This window comes from Pteropus vampyrus, unplaced genomic scaffold (assembly GCF_000151845.1).
Source record: "Pteropus vampyrus isolate Shadow unplaced genomic scaffold, Pvam_2.0 Scaffold39, whole genome shotgun sequence".
In the NCBI taxonomy this organism is placed as follows: domain Eukaryota; kingdom Metazoa; phylum Chordata; class Mammalia; order Chiroptera; family Pteropodidae; genus Pteropus; species Pteropus vampyrus.
This window is the reverse complement of record NW_011888820.1, coordinates 9,591,845-9,612,060: the sequence shown is the minus strand read 5'-3', so window position 1 is coordinate 9,612,060 and position 20,216 is coordinate 9,591,845. Positions and strand designations below refer to the sequence as shown.

At 45.3% G+C, this 20,216-nt stretch overlaps 1 protein-coding gene across 1 annotated transcript in view; it reads left to right on the top strand.

Moving 5' to 3' along the window:
* MARCH3 (membrane associated ring-CH-type finger 3) overlaps window positions 1-9,823 on the top strand; it is a 36,898-nt gene extending 27,075 nt beyond the window's left edge. Inside the window, exons 3-4 of the mRNA XM_023529601.1 lie at window positions 2,521-2,730; window positions 8,897-9,823. Of these exons, the coding sequence (XP_023385369.1) occupies window positions 2,521-2,730; window positions 8,897-9,055 (369 nt within the window). The 3' untranslated portion in view covers window positions 9,056-9,823. The remainder of the gene's footprint in view (window positions 1-2,520; window positions 2,731-8,896) is intronic.
* Window positions 9,824-20,216: the final 10,393 nt, after the last annotated feature.

Below are 20,216 nucleotides of genomic sequence, written 5' to 3'. Positions count from 1 at the left end.
TGTCAAGGGCCACATAGATAAGTAAAGTTCTAAATTAGTTTTAATAAAGTGTATTTAGAATTCTCAAGCAAAAGAAATTGGAGGGAGTCTTAGCCAGTGAGGTCAGCTTGTCTGTAAACATTTGTCACGTATTTATTGAGGACCTGTTATGTTCCAACAGGAAAAGCAGTCCAGGCTTCCAGACCTGCTTCTAGGGAAAATCTAAATGGCAAGGGGAGTCAGGTTGCTGCGATTTGGGCACCATAGTTTAAGAATCTAGACTTCTGAATGTATTACAGTTTTAATTTTCAAATATTTTACTGATAGGACATCTGAATAAGAGTGGAGAGATCCTGGTCCTCTTCTCAATTTGACCTCTGAATCGCCTAAAGCAATCAGTTAACATTGCTGAGCTTCTGTAAAATTGAGATAACAATGCCGGGTGTCTACTCTCCACTTCATAGTGATATTCCTAGTATTTAGGCAAGAAAATGTTAATAAGAATTCTTTGAATTGCTTTGAAACTGATGGGATGTCTGAGATAGCATGATGACATGTGGCAGGGTTAATGTTGTTTGCACTTGGTCATTTTGGTATTTATATTAAATTTATATTAAATAATGCTGTATTTATATTCACAGACGACTCAACTCCCCATTATCTATTTTTAAATATTTATTCAGGTCCATTTTTGAGCTGAGGTTCACTTCTTTCAGTGTCTCAGACCATTTTTAAGGTAGGTTGTCACTGGAAAGTGCTATGTTGGGCATTCCAGGTTCTTTAATATTTGCTTTGGGCAACATTCGAGGAAGGGCACCTCTCAGAAAATTTTCTTCAGTGCCTTTTGCCTCCTGCCTCTTCTGCTCACTCCTGGAGTCTTTCGCTGGTCCTTACATTGCTCTTTCCTCAGCTTGTTTGCCCTCTCCACAGCTCTTCTGTCTCTTGTCTCCCCTGTCATGGTCCTTTCCCTCATACCAATAGTTTTGTGAGAATTGGGGTGTCTTCTCAGCAGCCCATAGTGCTCCCATTTGGGGGCCAGCCCACAGCACTACTAGGCCTTCTTGTTTGTTGGTAGGATGAGATGGAAGACAGAGGCAGCCAGGGTCTCTCCCCACCCCCACCCTGTCATCTGTGTTTGGTCCCACTCCTTCTCTGGACTCCTTGGCCTCTGTCATTACTACATGGGAAGAGAGATGGGAATGCCAGATTATATGCAGACATGTTTCAATGCTAATCTGAAGCCACCAGGCCTCATTACCAGTACGTACGAACACCGATATGTAAGCATGACTTTTCCTAGAATGGATCACGGAAAACATTTCAGCAGTCATTCAGCGATTCCCCAAATGCAAGGACAACACCTCAGCTCTAGTCTTTAAACAAGGACAAAGTTTTCTCCAACTTTTGGGGGGTTGGGTCAGTCAAGGTGGTAGCACAATTAAGATGTGAGAGATGGTCCTAAATAGGAGGTTCAGGGTCCCAAAACATATGGGAGGGGCATTACTGAGTTCATGGAGTCAGGTGAGCCTCACTGATGTGCGGTGGACCCCGAGGCTCAGTGATTCACTAGGAAGACTTACAGGGCTCAGAAAACCTCTTATACACGCGATTACAGTTTGTTGCAGCAAAAGGATACCAATTAAAATCAGCAGAAGGGAAAGGTGCGTGGGGCAAAGTCTAGAAGAAACTAGGCACACACTCCCAGGTGTCCCCTCCCAGCAATGTCGCACAGGTGTACTTAATTTTTCCGGCAAAAAAATTGTGACAACACATAAAAGCATTGTCAACCAGGGAAGCTCACCTGAGCCTTGGTGTCCTGGTATTTATTGGGGTCAGTCGCAAAGGCATGCAGTGCCTGCATGACTAACCTCAGCCACTCAGACTCCAGCCCCCAGGGCAAAAATAGGTGTTGAGCATAAATAACATCCTTGGCATAAACTGATTACACTGGTACCCTGTGGCCCAGTGCCTCCGGCACACAAAACATTCTTGTCAAGCAGAATATTATAAAGATTCAGCATCACCCTTTGGGAACCTGTCTTGAAAACAGGTCTTTCTCGGAAATAGGCAGGGATTGAGGAACCCAGGCCTGACAAGTTAACCCTTTCCTCCACACATTCCCAGGGTGAAGACACCGGAAGGCTTTGGCCACGTGATGGAACTTCTTGCACCTCAGCTGCTATCTTCCAAAAATAACATCCTCTCCACCATCCACAGAGAGTCATTGTGATTCATAATAATAACCGTTGAACTATTTTCAAAAACAGCAGCCCATTTGCAGCAAGAACACATTATCATCATCATCATCATCATCATCATCATCATCATCATTATCATAATCATTAGTGTCATATTATTATCATAATCACTATTATTCAGGGTGCAGGGGCGCAGGAATAATCCCTGAATGCTCCTTGTGATCTCAGAACAGGTCGAAAGTACCTTTTTCCAGATCCTGGAGACAGACAACTTCAGAATAGTGTGTCTCCACTCCGCACAGGCGTTTAACCTTGTCTTTCTCTCTCTCCCTCTCCCTGGCAGTGGCTCAGAAACCCAGGCCCTCAGCATGAGAAGCGGACTCTGTTTGGAGACATGGTGTGCTTCTTGTTCATAACCCCACTGGCCACCATCTCGGGCTGGCTCTGCCTGCGGGGCGCCGTGGATCACCTGCACTTTAGTAGTCGGCTCGAAGCAGTCGGACTGATTGCACTCACTGTCGCACTCTTCACCATTTACCTCTTTTGGACACTAGTAAGTATGGCCCATGGCCCCAGGCTTCAGGCCAGCTGGAGCTGGCAGCCCCACAGCTGGCACAGCCTTCTGTCTTGTCTGTAGCATGTCTCACATTCTCGGTAGAAGAGAGACCTTCGAATGCTGGTGAGAGTATGTGATTTGGTTTATTACTCGTGTGTGTGTGTGTGTGTGTGTGAGAGAGAGAGAGAGAGAGAGAGAGAGAGAATTGCAGGTCAAGTAAAGAAAAAGCCCCTTCTAAGAGCACATCAGTCAAAGACACACGCCCTCGCCATTTCCCTCCCCTGGTAGTCTAGGCTCCATCTGTCATGAGGCATGGCGTTTTCTTCCTTTTGTTTATGTTCCTCACTTTTGCTGGGATCGTGGTGGATTATGAATGATGCACTTGGCCACTGCTGCTGTCGCTGCCTGCACAGACCGTCAATCCTCCTGCTGGTTATTTTCTTCTTACATCCTGACACAGCCTAAGTCTTTACTGGGTGTGGAGCTGCACTTTGCCTGATGATTATTCTGTGTGTCGGGATATTGACTGTACTGCCCATAAAAACACTTAATTTATCTAGCTGAGAAGCCGCCACCAAAGGAAAACCATTTCCCAATAAGTGTTCTCACTGTATATGAGGAAGAATTTTTAAACATCTCTGTTTTTTTCATTTTTTTAACTCATGAAGTAACTTGACTGCTCAGGTGCCAGTTGGCATCTCCCACAAAGCGCAGCATTTGATCTCTCTTTATGCTTCCCTCTGGGACTTTCAGGGAAGAACGTCACTACCTAGAATATTTTCAGAAACTGAGCCCCCTGCTTCCTGGCATTACTCTTCCGTGCCTGCTCATTTCTAATCTGAGCACGTTCCATTGTTATTCAATACGTATTTCCTGTCTGAAGCGTACCATTCCCATATCCCATAGCACAGTGTCAGTCTGTAGAAGCCTCCATGGCTCACACTTCCTCCCAAGCCCTGGCCCACCAGCGGCCATTCTTAGCACGCTGACCACTGCCCCTTGTTCATTTCCCCCTTATACCTCCCCTCAGGTGAGGGCGCTCAGACAGTAAGTGGGGGACACATTTCAATCTCAGTAAGAGGCATCTGACTGCCTTTGTAAACAGGGAGTATTCTGATGCTTCTGACTTCCTCTGAGTCCTCTGGTTAAACTAGGTGTTCTGTTCTCAGCCTGTTGAAGCCCCCAAACAAAACTATTATTGCCTCCTTTAAAAGTCTATTATTCCAAAGTGTATCCTGATTCATTGTGAATCAAGCAGTGATTCAGAAGTCACAAGGTCATTGCGACAGAGAGAGAGTTTAAAATAAGAAGTTAAATAGCCTAACTAGCACCATCTAAAGTCATTTCACTGCTCTGAGCCTCAGTGCTCCCATCCGTAAAGCGGGAATGGTAGTAATATCCGTCCTGCCGACTTCCCCTGGTGTTGTCACCTGTAAATGAAAGAATACAGGGCAAAGCACTTTGGAAAATAACTTTTTACCATGTTTGGAGGTATACTTATGTGTGGTTTTTCTCAGAAGAGTTCCTAAGGTGAAGATGTAGATCTGAATGCTGGGCTTTCAGACCAATTGAAGGCCTTTTATAAAGCATGCACTTACCTAACAAGAAAGGAAAAAGCAGGGAGTGACAGAAGGAACAAAGAAAGAAAAGAAAAAAAGAAATTACCTAGAGAAAAATGGATATGACCCTGTTCTATCTCTCATTTTAGGTGAAAGGAAGGTTTGGGTAGGAAAGGTACCTGGGGTTGGCTCTTTCAGGAGAGTGATAATATACTTCGTTCCAGAAATATTTCCAAGAGGCAATGCTGCACAGTAAAAAGTGCATTCATTTAGAATCCAAAGGCCCTGTGTCTAAACTCAAGATTTAGCATCCTAATAGCTGCGTAGCTTTAACAGGATACTTAGTCTCTCTGATCATCCTTCCCCTTATGCAAAAAATGGAGGAAATGATTGATGACCCCTGGGTCAATGGGCTATTGTGAGGATTAGGTGGGATAACATGGGAACATATACCAGAGTACCTGGCGATAGGCACCCTGGTTTTCTTCCTGTGGTTTCCCTGCTCCCCCAACTCCTGCCCCCTCCTCCCCACGCAGACTTCTATACAATGCAAAGCAGCTGGAGAGAAAGAGAGGCATTTCTGCCCTTTGACTGGTATGAAAACCATGCAGAATAGGGCACTGCATCTAGACTAACTCCTTCCCAGATAAATGCCGTACTGAGCCACTCTGGCAAGAGCGGTAATTCAGAAGCTGACAGGACTTGGAAACTGCCCTCCAGCAGAAACCCACAGTAAACAAGCTGTCAAGCTTAAGGAGAATATGCTGTGAAAATGTCTTAGATAAACAAACACAGTGTCAGTCTAGCCCGACTCTTCAGAGGAGCCTTCCTGGAAGGGCCTCGCCAGGCGCTGCGAACAGGGTCACGCATCCACGCTGCCCGACCGAAAGTGCCTTTGTTGTTCCTCGCCCGCTCACCTGGCCGCAAGGGCCCCGATCTTGATACACGCTGGGCGAGGTCTACATTCTGGAACCTGCTGTGTGGAAACACGAGCATCTGGGACCCAGGCGGCCAAGGCCTCAGCCGGCTCCACGATGAGAGCTCATGGACTCCGTTTGAAGTCCATGGACAGACACTAAGAGAGAGATGAGAACTGAGTCCATATCAAGCGCTTAGAAACTGTCCCCTGTGGAATTCATATTGGTCCCAGTTTAGCAGTGCACACATGGAGGCGCCACAGGCAGCAACTGCAGGAAGTCCTTCTAGTCACTGGGGCACGGATGCAGCCGGTGCCCAGCACAGAAGCTATGGTTCAGTCAGAGCGAGATGAGTGAACGACCAGAATCCTCTGGCTGACTTCCAGTCCCATGGCTTAATCATTTAAATTCTCATTATAAAAGGAGAAAGTCTCCAATAGAATACTGTCCCACAAGGCTCACTGCGAGACTGGTTTAGACAAGCCCCCAACAGCCCGAGGCAGCCCAGTGGTGCTCGCTGCGATCCCGTGCCAGGTGTTTCTCCCAGGCTGACGTAATCCCGCACAGCCCTCTTCTCTTTCACGGAGCAGTCAGGGATCAGAGAGCTGGGCTCATTTCTGGGAGGGCCACTTACAGAGCCCTGGCCCCATGCGAGTGCTTCGGTCCCACCATAACCTCCAGAGAGAAACAGCAGAATAGAAATATGGAATGAGGAGATTTCCCAAAGCCTGCTGAGAATTTGCAGCACACCTTCGGTGCCACAGCCTGTCACCTACCTGACAGGGAGAGGTGGATTCCTCGCCTTGAGCCACCCATGTGACCACACTTTTCCTACAGGCCTTGCCCATCTGAGACAGGAGGTGAATAAATAGACTTTGGATAAAGAAATGAGTGCTCTTCAAGAAACCCACCCCATGAGGGGTATCTCTATGAGAATAGTGGCCCTGTGCTCTTTCTTCCTCCTCTCTCCTAAAAACCTCGGAAATTTCAGAAATATCTAAACAAAGTAGCCATAGCTTCTTTTTCGTTTATGTTTCTTTTTCCCTCAGTGCCTCTTTATTCCTCTAAATCAAACCTCCCTTTTTCCTGTTCTCTTCCACTGCAGAGAGGGAGTGATTTACAGCTTTTAGAGAAGGGAGCCAGCATTGACCCCAGGCATCTGCACACTGTGGCCACTTCTGTACTGAGCCCAACTTCCTCTATTTTCCCTGATACGGAGTCATCTTCATCTGATGCTCTTTTCCTATTGATTGGATTTGCCTGTGGACTGTGGTTATTAACAGCAATTAATATAGATTAATGCATAATAAGGTCTCATTTGTTTGTCTGAACAAGTGGGCTGATTTTTGCATTTCCTGCCAAGAAACCAGGAGGCCAACTAAGTCTTTGACTCCCTGGCTTCCTTGAAGCGGTGCGCTCAGGCTGGAATGCCAGTCACCTGGAGCCCCTGTTAGAATGCAGCTCTGATTCCTTAGGTCTGGGCTGAGCCCAAAATTCTAAGCAAGGCATTGAACGAAAGAGGCCAACCTCTTCCCCCCGCCACCCCAGTTTCCTCTGTTGAAGAAGGAATGTCACAAAGTTATCATCTTTTCCATATTTAACACGTCAAAAATTACCGGCCAAGAACACTAACCTGTATGTGAGGCACTATGCTAAATGCTTTTGATGCACTTTTTATTCACATTTTACAAACTAGGAGACTGGAACCTGGAAACAGCAAACGACCCTCCCAAAGTCACAGAGCCACTAAGTGGAAGATAGAGATTCAAGCCCAGTGTGCTTGGCCCCAGCACCCAAGGCCTTCTCCCTCCCCTGCAGAAGAAGGTGCTGCCCACCTGTACCCACAGCTACTTCTCTGTTTCTAATACCAACCATACACAGATCTTTAACATTATGAATGAAGGGACTCTTGATTTGAAATCCAGCTTTCCTGTAATATTTCCAGATTCCAGACATCTTGTACTGGCAAAGCTCTTCATTAGTACTTGTCTATGTTCTACCTCTTCCCTGCCCTTGGCCCTGAACAGCAGGCTTTCCAACCTGCCTCTTACATTCGTGAGTAGCACCAAGCAGCCCCGGGACAGAGTAGATAGAAGAGAATCAAGCTTAAAAAAAGAAAAGAAAAAACTGTGATCTGCTTTGGCGTGTTCAGGGCCTTTTGGAGAAAAGCACATCTGCGTGAGTTTAGAAGCTTATATTTCCATACCCAAATCTCTCTGGCTCTCAGCCTGTGGCATTTGCTTCTGAGCCTCAGAACTTTGAGCGAATGGCCTTGAATTTCATGATTCTGCCATGAAGACTAACAGGCCCTTTCTGATCAAGGGCCTGCACTCTCCCCTACTTCTAGAAATGCTGAGTCAAACCATTGGGTCAGCCCACTCTCTGACCACCATGGACCTATACTGGAGTCAACACAATCCACCCCACCCCAGGTGGTTGGTAGCTCATACCTGGATAATTTGTTACCCTAAGCCCATAGATAATTTGGCAGCTTCCTTCCCAGCACTTACCTGGTCATCCAGATGCAGTCAAATTGAATCCTGTTCCCATTTTTAAAGGCAATTTGTACATCTTCAAAAGTACAGATGAAACTGAATTTCCTGGGCAGTCCATCAGTGCTTTATGCCAGCCTTCTCCAAAACAAACCATACACATAAGCCTCTCAATTCTAGTATATTTACTTGAGGAGCAAGAATTTGGGGGGCACAGTTGTGTCACAATTAGCCATGAGTGTCACAATTAGCTCATATCGTCATGTATCATATAAGAGAGGCTTAAGTCCAAAGCATTGTTACAATTAGAAAACATGGGCTATTTCTTCACTCATCCATACACTCAGCAAACTCTACTGAGCAACTTCCCAGTTCCAGACACTGTGATAGGTGCAGGACATGCAGAGATGAATACAACACTAGCCCTGTCCTCAAGATGCTGTAGTGCGAGGGGACAGAGGAACAGGTACCCTGATGTACAGGGCACGTGATGCCATGCTGAGGTAGGCACTGTGGCTCAAGAAGAATTAGCCAAGAGAGTTGGTGCCCATGCCAGGGCTTCCCCTCTGGGAGCCATAGAAGGCTGGAGCTGGAGACAATTGGGGATCACCCATCAGGGGCTCCCAGTGCAGTTGTGCAGGTCATCCACGGCACAGCGTGAAGGGTGCCCTATCATAGTGCGAATGGGGTTTTTTCAGTTGTGCAGTGTCCAACCCGCAGAAGGGTACAGGAAGCCCAAGCATCCCTCTCATTTAACAGAGAAAAACCTGAGGACCAGAAGGGCACATTGCCCAGTCCCATGGCTAGGCGAGGGACTGTACCCACTTTGCCCACTGCATCCAGTCAACCTTGTTCATCACTGATGATTTGGGACCTAAAGACCACTACCCCCAAAACAAATCCAAACTCAGAAGCAACCTCCTTTCCTACTGAGATCCTGTTTTACCTCATAGAGGAAGAACCGAGGAAGCCTCCCCGGGAGCCCTGCCCATTGTTCGCACATGGACGCTCTTTGCTTGGTGCCCAGTCTCCCAACGCTCAGCTCCTTGCTAGAGCAGTTTTGCTCAGGGTTCTTGCCCCGCTGTACTGCTGCCAGCTGTTTGGAGCCGTTTTCAATGACATGTTTGTTTCTTGGATTGATTATCAGCTTCTGCTCACCTGAAACCTTCTCTTGTTTGTCCTCTCCTAACCACAGGTGTCATTTAGGTACCACTGTCGATTGTACAACGAATGGCGTCGGACCAATCAAAGAGTGATTCTCCTCATTCCAAAGTCTGTCAACGTACCTTCTACCCAGCAGTCCTTGCTAGGCCTCCATTCTGTCAAGAGGAACTCAAAAGAGACAATCGTTTGATGTCTGTGTGGTCAGTTGGTTGATCCGCTGTTTGGGTTTGGAAGTTTCTGCACTGCGGCCATGCACTGAGCCACCCCAACCCTTCCTCAAGCCCATGGGTCTAAGGACATCCGGAGCTGTGCTAACACATCTCCCCGAGCGACCGGCTCTGCCAGAAGAAAGCAAATGCTGTTTAACTTCAAATCATGGATGCTGCAATCATATGATATTTGCTAAGCTGCCAAACTATGTTTATTTAGCAGATACTGTATGGAATTTTCTGAACACCTCTTTAACATATGAGGAAGGTTGTCCTGCCAAGGATGCGATTCAATTCTTCCTTTTTTATTACTATTTCAAATATATATATATATTAAACTTAGATGATAATCGAAATCAAAAAGCCAATGTTAAAACTGGTTTCTTGGTTTGGATGGGTTTTGTTCAGATTAGGTTATTTGTTTCCGGTTTCTACTGTAGATTCTTTGGGGTCATTTGATAGCTTGAGTGGTCTTTTTCATCTTTTTCATGTCCCTTACTCAAGGGGACAGCATAACAGCTGCAGAACAAGGCATATTTGAAGGATGTTTTGTACTAAACTTCATTTACTTATTCAGATTTTAAAGGTAAAAAAGGTGTGGCAACTCTCCTCACAGTGAGCTGTTTATTTAAATTTCATTAAGGAGAAAAAAATATATGGTGAGAAGCACGCTCCTTCCAACTTGTTTGGTACTGACAGCCCATAGACGCTATTTTCTAATAATAAATATCCAGTGTGTGAAAGACAAACCCCACTGATTGCAATACTCTTTTTTTAAATCGTAAAACCTTTCAAGTTTCCCAAAGTAGATTTTAAAAGGAAAAAGGTTGGTATCCTTACTCCCATCTCATTTAGTACATGTCTTAATTCTGCATTCACAACGACTTGGAGGATCATCAGACATTTCTAGGAACCCTAGACCTGTTTTGCATATCAATCAGCATTCCCATTGCTCTTCCGAATTTCTAGCTTGACAGGTAGATGTGGTAAAAAGCCTGTCCTAGCACTCGAAGGCCCCTTTGTCTGAGTTTCAAAACACAGAGCCCCACACAGTGCCTTCCCCCAACAATGAGCCAATTCTGTCGCAGGCTGAAGCAGGCTTTTTCTAAGGGCTTCACGTCCCTCTTTCATCTATTTCAGTGTAAATGGTATAAAGTGTACCCTGCATTTGTATGTCCACTGAAGAGCAGATGTGTCGTCTGAGGAAACGCTTGGGTGGGGAGGGGCTCGGGCTCCCGCTGTCCGCCCACCCACACACCCGGGGGAGAAGGCGGAGCCCAGCTTTGGGAAATGCTTAAAATATGAATTTCTAGAACATGACCCACATTCCGATTATCACTCCAGCGTCTGCCTTATGCTTCCCAAATGGGAGAGCAGAAAGTGCAAAAGGAACAGGCAACGAGGAGGGTAACGATTTTTATCTGCAGATTGATCAAGCTGATGCAGGTGTCGCCTTTGTCTGTGGAGCCCTCCATTCTCAGACTGCTCCCCGGCTGCCTGGGAGGGAAACAGCTGTACTGCTCTCCGCTGCAAAACTCAGATGTGCTTTATGGCTTGTGACAATAGATTTTCTCCCCACCACGCTTCACTTCGACACTACAATTCCAGTAATATACGTCTCAGCCCTTTTGTTTACTCAGCCCTGCTCACCCTTCTGGGCTGTCATTTGCTGCACCACCATCAGCCGTTTCTTAATTGACCTTTTTAAAATGCTGGACGCCACTGGCTGTGCGCAGCTGTCACACATTAAATTTCCAGAGCCAAGGGTCCAACTTGGTAGCTGGTGAACTGCAGCCCTGTAATATAGTTGATAAATGAGGCCCACCGAGTCTCGGTCTCTGAGCTGTCAGGTGAACCAGTGACAACGCTCAACTGAATGGTACAAACGCTCATGAGAGGATCGTACCCTTTCTCCTCCCTGCTTCTTGCATGAATTAAGGAAACGATAGATTCCCAGGATCATTTCCCGTTGAGGCTGGCTGCAGAGAATTCCTGCTGTCTTGGTTCAAAAGATGAGATATAATGATGCGAAATATCAAAAGCGGGCGGGTCCTCGGCAGCTGCTAGGGCTCCTGCGCTGGGCAGGTTGGCGCGTCAGTACCACGCCCGTGCCACGCCTCCTTCCCCCTGTAGTTGCATCCCCACCCTGGGAAATGAAACAGTCCAAATGCGAGGAGTAGGTGGCGTGTGGGGTGGTGCACGGGGGCACTCCTGGTAGACAGGGTCGCATCAGTGCCTCCCTTCCCTGGCCACCAGCTTGGGACTTCCTTGTGAGAGACTCAGATCTCCATCAGCACTACAGCCCATCCGGGATTTTTTGAAAGTTCTTGGAGGACCGTTCATCCCCTCTTGGCCCTTTATCCCTGAGGCCGTTCTAAGTGGGAGAGTCTAGGGACTAGCAGGTGCACAAGGCACCAGCCAAGAGGGCAGGGGGCAGGTGTGGGCTACGGTCCAGGCTCTGCATCTGTCACCACGCCATGCTACATCTGCCTGGAAGATGCTCACTGGCACAAAGGTGCCCCATGGGTTACCAGCAGCCCTGCTAGCCTTGTTCTCTGCTTCTTTCTTTTTGAAGGAGCAAGAATGAAACAAGGAAGGGAATGAGGAGGGGCAGGTAAAAGATCTCGGTGGTTTGCGGCTTCCCTTCCACCAGCTTCTTACACAGTCCTCTCACCCGAGCTCCTTGCCGTATCCTGTCTTGAACATTTTTCTTGAGAATATTAAGTAGAGACAAATGTGTGTCACGGGGAAACCAGAGGGAGAAACTAACAACCGAAACAAGCCCAGTGTTCTCTTGTGTGGCCCGCGTGTGTGCGCGTGTGTGTTCCTGCACGTTCTTGTCTGGGGACAGAGAACATGAGCGTTCACACTAATTCCACAATTCCTCGGAGAACTGAGCTTCAGAAGCTCAGACGAGCTGTAAAATCCAGTTAAGGAAAAATAAATGGCATGACTTGGAAGGTACTCGTATTTGTCTTTCGTGTCCTGGTCCCCCGTCCCCATGCCCCAAGTGCCCTGGATTGTCACAGTCGCAGACACAGTCATTTTATTTTCAGTGAAAGTAACTCGTCTGGGGCCATGGAGGAGCCAAAGGAGAAGATGAAAGTGAGACAGCAGCCTGGCTTCCCGCGCTTCAGCCAGCAGCCCGCTGAAGGGTCCATCGCATGCTCAGGCCTCTTTGTTCCCCTCTAGGCACTGGCCTCTGTCTTGCCCAGGTCCGTCTGTCTTGGCCTTTCCCGACACTCCACACAGCCTCCGGTGAGCCATGGTGCGCATGAAAACTTTGTCTTTAGCCTCCCCTTATCGGAGAGTGTCCCAAGGCTGAAAGAAACTGGGGAGGAAAGATACCTAGGAAGGGAAATCAACACGTGCTTCCTTTTCAATTTAATCCAGAATGTCCCCAGAAGCTACCTGAAGATCAACCACACAGCTTGTAGCCCTAGTGCTGGGTGAGAAATGTAGGTTATGACTCTGAGGCCTTCTGTGGGATGGGAGGTAGGCCAGCAAGTGGGCACAGGGTTCAGGATTATTTTAGGACAAGCGGTTGGGACCAGGATGGACCTGGCTAGAGACCGGCCCACCCCTCACCCCCAGGCAAGCACACGGAGGATCTAAGCAGGCTACCCACACGAGGCGGGGGCTGTGGTGTTTGGAATTGAGGACCCAGCAGCACTCCTGGCAGTGATGCCTGGGCAGCTGCTGACCCTCCCCAAAATGTGTTGCTTCTGCAGAAACACACGGGCTAGTGTGTTCTACAATCCACCATTTGGGCTTTAGAAAAGTCTCTGTGTCTAGGAGTTAGCTTTGGGACGTCCTGCCTTTCCCTTGCCGTTCAATTCTTCCAGGGTGATCATGGCTCTGCTTCCCAGTGCGATCGAGTGGGAGAGAACCAGCAGTGACTCAGACCACCTGAGTTTGGGCCTGGCTCTGCAGTGTCCTAGCTGCGATTGCACAGAAGTGACCCCCACCCCTTCTAAGCTTCAGTTCTTTGCCTCTGTAAAATGAGACTAATACCTGTGTCAGACAGTCCCCGTAAGATGTGTAAAGCTCAGTTCCCAGTAGTTCATGAACGAATGACGGCCCTTCCCTGCCCTTCCTTCCACTCGCTATTGCTAATGTCTGGGTTATTTGCCTCAGCTCGGGTTTTGACAAACAGCTCTGACAAATGATGTGAAGGACCATAACCAAATAGTCTTGAATCCTTTTCAAAGAGAAGAGGGATCACTTTTAAATAGTCAACTGATATTTATTGAGTACACTGTGCTTAGGAGGAAAAAGAATTCTAAGAGACCCTTCCGGAGGCTGAAATTACTGACTGGGTTGAGATCTTTGAATCATGTGTAGATTTCAATTGTCCTTGCGTTTCCTAATATTGGAGCTTATGGCTAATTGGGAATTCACCACAGATTTAAAACTTTGGCCAGATCTGGATCTAGCGCTACAGAGGGAAACAAATATAGTCCATCGGTTGTCTGTGTTCCCAGAAACGAGGGGCTCATGAGTCGCTGGGCTCATACCTCTAGTGCCTTCTTGGAGGCTCTGAATTCTGGGCAAAAGGACAACGGCAGATCGGCTGCTTTGTTTGGGAAACTCTCCTTTTTGAACACACTTTTCACCTATGAGAGTCATAGCTACTCTACCAAGGAAATGAATATATGGACTCTGTCAGAGGTTTTATTATTATCTTATTTGTGGACACCAGATGCAAAGAATTGGGTTAATCATACATTTTAGCCCATGACACAGTTTCTATCACCATCAACGTATACAGGTCCCTGTTCTGTTTTATTCCACAAATACGTACATAGTGCCAGACAATTCCTGTGAGCCATGCACTATTCGGCACTTCTAAAATTACCTGTTTAACCTCCCAATGACTTCATCTATTATGGCCTAACAAAACCCCCCCAAATTTAGTCGTCTAAAACAAGTATTTTATTGCATCTCACTGTTCCATGGATTGGCAAGGGCCCAGGTGTGTTCCTCCTGTGCCCTCTCTCTCCACGTGGCATCCCATCCTCCCTCATGGCTCCAAGAGGGAAGAGGCTTCTGTCCTGCTTAATGCTGAGGCTTGGAAATCCCTAACTTGACTTCCTCAAATTCTGTTGGCCAAGGCAGTCACAAGCTCCGCCTCTTGATGGGAGGAGCTGCTCGCACATACTGGGAGAGGCAGAATTGTCTTTGGAGATTAGCTACCAGACCCTTTTTATGAATGAGGAAGCTTAAAAAGAGAAGTTAAGTTATTTGCCCAAGGTAACAGCTAGTAAGGGACAGAGCTGGGACTCAGACCTGCTCTAACTGTGGTTATATGCTGTGATGCCTCTCAGCTTCTAGTTTTGTAATATTTTCCCCTTCATACCTAACCTCTACTCGCATCTCCTTCCTTCACTAGGCACCCACTCTAATATGTTTGATATATAAACGAAATATGTATATATCTTTGCAAAACATTATTTTGCGAGTATGTCTTAATTTACATAGAAGTCATTATGCTATAAATCTCATTTTTTCCCACCCTCACCCCCCACCCCCACTTAACACTATGTTTTTAAGATCTATATTGCTGTGTGTGTTTATTGCTTCCAACGGCCGCTTGGGATTCCATTTCACCTTTCCATTCCCTTAATGTTACCTCCAACCACCTGATACAACCAACAGTGCTGTGGTGGACATGCTCATACTCATCTCCTAGTCCTGCTGGAGAGTTCCCTTGGACTAGTATCCATCAGAAGGAATGCTGGCTTATAGGATGCTGGCACATTTAATTTCACTATTTTTGTATTGTTCTCCAGAAGGACGGGAGCACTTTAGACAGCTCTCCACCTCCAATAACGGCTGAGTATTTCAATTTCTCCACATCCTTTCCTATACTATATATTATTTGTTCATTTTCAGTCAATATGACAGTATAAATCTATGTCTTATTGTTTATATCTGTTCAAATTCACACTTCTCTATTTTTCCTGTTGGGATGGCAATCTTTTCCATTTTAGTCCCCTTGGTCAATGTGATGTGCTGCAAGGTCCCCCATTTATTCAACTCTCTCAACTTTGTCTGTGGTATGCTTTGTTGAACAGAAATCTTTAACTGTGACATGGTCAAATTCTTTTTTTTTTTTTTCTCATGTCCTATGGGTGGTCTTATTTAAATTTTAGAAGCCCTTCTCATTCCAAAATCATGTAGATAGTCTCCCTTATTTTCTTCTTTTAGATTTATGGTTTTATGTATTACTTTTAGACCTTTAATCTATCTAGAGTTCACCATATATTTGACATAAGGTAGGAATCTAACTTTATCTCCCTAAGCAGGCAGTTTTCCATCACTGTCTACTAAACAAACTCCCTTTCTTCATTTACTTGTGGTGTCACCCGTATCATATGTCCGGTTTCGTGTAAACATGGGTCTGTTTTTGCATAGTCAACCTATGGAGTCAGCCTATTTGTCCATTCTCGCATTACTTCACTGTTCTTACTATGGCTTCGTAGTATGTTTCAAGATTTAGTGGAATGAGCAACTCATCCCCAATCCCCCGCCAACTTCACTCTATTTTTTTTTTCAAAGTTGACTTTGTTATTTGTGGACAAGCTTTTTATTTTTGTGTGTAAATTTTAGAATAGTTTTGTTAAGTCATATGAAAGGTCTCGATGGAATTTTGATTGAAACCGTATGAATTTATACATTATTTTCATGAAAATTGACATTTTTATGAGGTTTAGTAATCCCATATGATGATTATAGCATAACACCATTTATTCAGGTGTTCTTTGTGTCCTGAAACAGAGTTTTAATTATTGTCAATAAAATTCTTACACATTCTTTGTTAGTTTAATTTCTAAATAGTTTATAACTATGTTACTATTGTAAATATTTTCTATTATTGTCTATTCTCTATCATATTTTCCAGCTGGTTAGTGCTGACATAGAGGAACACTTGTTCTCCTGTGCTAGCACCTTTGCTTAACTCTGGATTAGATCTCCTTCTAAGCCTGCTCTTTCCTGTCTCAGTGCTGTGGCCAGGAGCTCCAGCATGCAAGCTTCCACTGCAGTCCTGCCAGCAGGCAGGCATGTGTTTGCTGGTTTCACAGTCTTAAAGCAGGTTCAAAGTCTCTCCACCACGGATATTTATTTTGTTTTTCTTATATAATTTCATTGAGTTATTCTGTTTCCTTTCTATTTCTGGTACTCTGTGAGTTTTAACACTATTGTTTTAAATAACAATTGTTATTTTAAATAACAATTAAATAACAACTAAGTATAACAATTAAACAATTAAATAATAATATTGAGAATGTATGACTCTCTGCTTTAATCCTTATAGTAAGTACTGTTGAACCATCCTTTCATTCATGGATAAATCTTAAGACTTTTTCTGTATCTTGTCTATATTCACATTGAAAATGAAGAGTCCCGAACAAAACCACCGATTTCAATCCAATACCAGAGTTCCATTTATTTTGTCCATTTCCATACTTACAGAGCCCTTTTCTACCGTGAGAAACCTGGCTTTCCTTGCCCGTAATTTATTTACCTATTTAATCAATCTCTCTGCATATAACCCATCTCTCATCCCCACAGCCATCCCCTCCCCTGTGTAGATGTCCCCCTCACCATTCTCAGGCTCTGACACCACATGCCAGGCCACCCCTCTGTGGGGACGCCTGCCTCAGCCCACGCAGATTCTGGTGCAGCCAGTTGATATTTTTCACCTTCATTCGGTCTGTACTTACTTCCTTCTTCATGGTGTTTTATTCCCATTCTCTTCGTTTATTCTTTTGTCTAGCCAATCTGAATTAATGGTGTATTTCATCAATCTTTTTAAAGAAAAAGTTTAGAACTTTTTTAATCTTCTTGTTCATCCTCTTTTGTCCTCTGTTTCATTGCTTTTTAATCTTATCTTTATTATTGCCTTCCCTCTGCTTTTTTTAAAAAAACTCACTCTTGTTTTAGGCTTTTTTTTTTTTTTTGGTTTTTGGTTAAATGGTTTAGAACTATAAGTTTTGCTCTAAGTATTTCTTTATCTTTCACAATTTTTAAAAATTTTCAATGTTCAAATTTTATCCTAAGTATTTTTAAATTTTTCATGTTTCTTTCTTTAACCCAGGAGTCATCTGCAGTGAGTTTTTTTAGCTTTTAGCAAATGAGCGTCAGGTGGAGAGTGTTATTCTTTTGTATTCCAATTATTATTACATTATGGTAAAAAAAAAACTATGGTCTCGATGTTGTTGAGTCTTTGAAATTATGGCACTTTTTGTGGCTTAATACATGGTTGATTCTTGCAAATATATAGTATATATATCTATATCTACATGTAGATATAGATATATATGTGTGTGCTCCAAAAAATAAGCTACCATGTATTAATTGTGTAGTTCACATCTATCTTTGCTTTTTTTCATGCTCTGTCAGTTTCTGGAGAGGGGGATAAAAAATTTCTGATTACAATTGTTCATTTATTTATTTTTCTCTTTAGTACTGTTGGTAGCTGCTTTATGTATTTGAGACAATATTTATAGATTTATCTTGGCCATTAGTTCTTCTGGGTATATTGTTCCTCTTACCAAAATTTAATATTCTAATATTCTGCTTGTCCGTTTTGATGTTCTAAAATTCTCTTTTGTCTGAATTAATATTAAACATTTCTGTATCCTTTTATGTCTCCTGTAGACAGCATACTGTTAAATATTCTTTTTAAAATTTAATCTGAAAATCTCTGTCCTTGGATTCGTGAGTTTAATCCATTTATATTTATTTTACTATTACGTTGGGTCTTAATTCTACCATCTTATTTCATGTCTCATTATTTTTCCCTGTGATCTCATATTCTCCTGGAGATCTTGACTGCCTTGGCTAGGGACGTGTTCCCACAATAGGAGGAGCTAAATCCCTGGGGGGCCAGCAGAGAGTGGGCCAGACACCTAGAGCGGGAGAGTCCCCCGAGCTGCGATTCAGACTCAATCACTCTCCACTCAGCAAGTGGCTCTGCCTCTCAGGGCACATCCCCACCCTTCTATCCCGATCACCATTTTCTAAGTCCCATCTGCCTGGCTTCAATCAACTTGCCTTCGAAGCACAGAGGGCTGGGAGGGGGAACTCCATGTGGCTGGCAGATCTGTCTGCGCACATGTTGTATGCACCTGCCCCTTGGGGAGGTCGAAGCCCGGTGTATGTGGAATGCAGCCCTGGTGTTACCGCCACCTAATGGTGGCACAGGACTGGCGCTGCTCTTCTGTTTTCTGGGATGTGATGAAGTAGGCAATGATCCAGATGTGAGAAAAGAACACGACACCCCGCAATGCCTGTCTTCCAGGTGTGGCATCCAGACCTCAACCCATACTTTCTGTAGACAGAGTGTCTCTTATATTCTTTTTCAGACCCACCATCTAGTCTCTCACTTCTTTAGCACTTCAAGGGTGATAGGGGGAGGGGACAGGGAAACCAAGAGTCAGGGTGAGTTTTCCATACTCTCTGCCATCTCAAAAGTCCTTGGAGCCCTGGAGTTTCTGCAGAGGACAGGGCCTGGAAGGACACCCACATCGTTGGCTCTGGTCCCCCAGCTCCATTCAGCCCCTTTACCTCTCTCTGTAGAGTGGGGATCTGTTTGAAGTCTCTTAGGTCCTTTCTTATTCCACAAATCTGGCTCTCTGGCTCTAAGGGACCCTGTGTTTGCAAAGGACGATGAAGAGCTTGACAGGGAAGGATCTGTGCCACTTGGGTCTCTCCTGTGTAAAAACGACTAGCCGTGTGCTCCCTGGCACTCTCTCTCCCCTCCCAGGTTACGGAAAGAAGGCATCTGTGACTTTCAACCCAGCTGCAAATAAGTAACACTTAGTAGACATGTGAACTGCATTTTATTCTCAGATAGGGCTTAATGGCTGCTGACGTTAGGATTTTTTAAAAGTCAGTCTTGAGATTTGTGAGAGAAAATGTCTAGGAGCTGCTGTGAGGGCAACTCTGCAGAACATCCATTACAGAGCGGCTGGTGCCACTGAGACCCCCTCAAGGCCAGGGAGGTGGCAGAGAGGCCTACGGTGAGGGCGCCCCCCCATGGTGGGCGAGTGGCATTACTTTACAGTATAACAATTGGAACTATGTTTTCCTGCCCTTTAAACATGAAGCTCAGACTGATTTTTGGGAAATTTGCAATCTACTTTACTAACACATATATGTACTTCCACAGAGCTCAAAAATGTCACTGGCTTTTCTCCTTCATTTACCTTCCTTTCACATCCCTGCCTAGTAAACGCAGGGCCGACCATTCTTGATGCCTCCCATTCAGCAGCTGAAGGTGCTGGGAAGCTGATTGGAGTCCACAGGACACCACTCGGAGCGTACCCTCTGCAGGGCCTCTCAGCAGCTAGGGGCTACCGGCAAACCGGCCCCAGAACGCGGAGACAGATTCTGGGGTGTCTATGGTAAGTGAGCTAAGACCCGCACGTGGATCTCTTCTGTGGTCTCGGTCCTTGTGGACAACATCTTACAACAAAATTAGCAATCCTGAGTTAGGAGGTCTGTGTATGGAGAGAAACCCCCAACATCACGCACCATTCTGGAAGTGGGGCACAGCCCCTCCGGGCTCAATACGTGGGGCAGCTCTGGCTGGGGCAGCTCTGGAACGCTGCAGAACCTTGCAAATGCTGGGCCTGAAGCTCCTGCCTCAGAAGCCTGTACTAGCTGGTAGGGCGAGAGGAAAGAATTTTTAAAGTTGCTAGTAAATCTGCTTTATCTCTCAGATGAGAAGGACTAGGAATCAGACTCAGGCAAAGTCTGCAAAGATTAAGGGACTTGCAAACATGCACCCTCTTCGAGGAGATTCAGGTGAGGTTACTTTGTTTAATGTACCTGGTGGAAGAAAATACAGTGGCCGTTGTTCATGCCCATGTGCAAGATTTGAGTCCCCTCTATTTATATATCATACAGGTTCCTCACTCTTATGCAAAGTCTTCAAAAACTGGACACACCTGGTTGGGATCTCTAAATACCTTTTTCCCCCTTAAAAGAAGGAGATCTCCTTGGAGAAATGTCCAACTCTCGGTCAGGGACGAGGAAGTGAGTAAGATGAACCTAGAACACCTTGTCATACCAGAAGCAACGAAAACCACTGGGGGTGTGTCCAGAAGACACGGGATAGAACGTAAGTAGGTT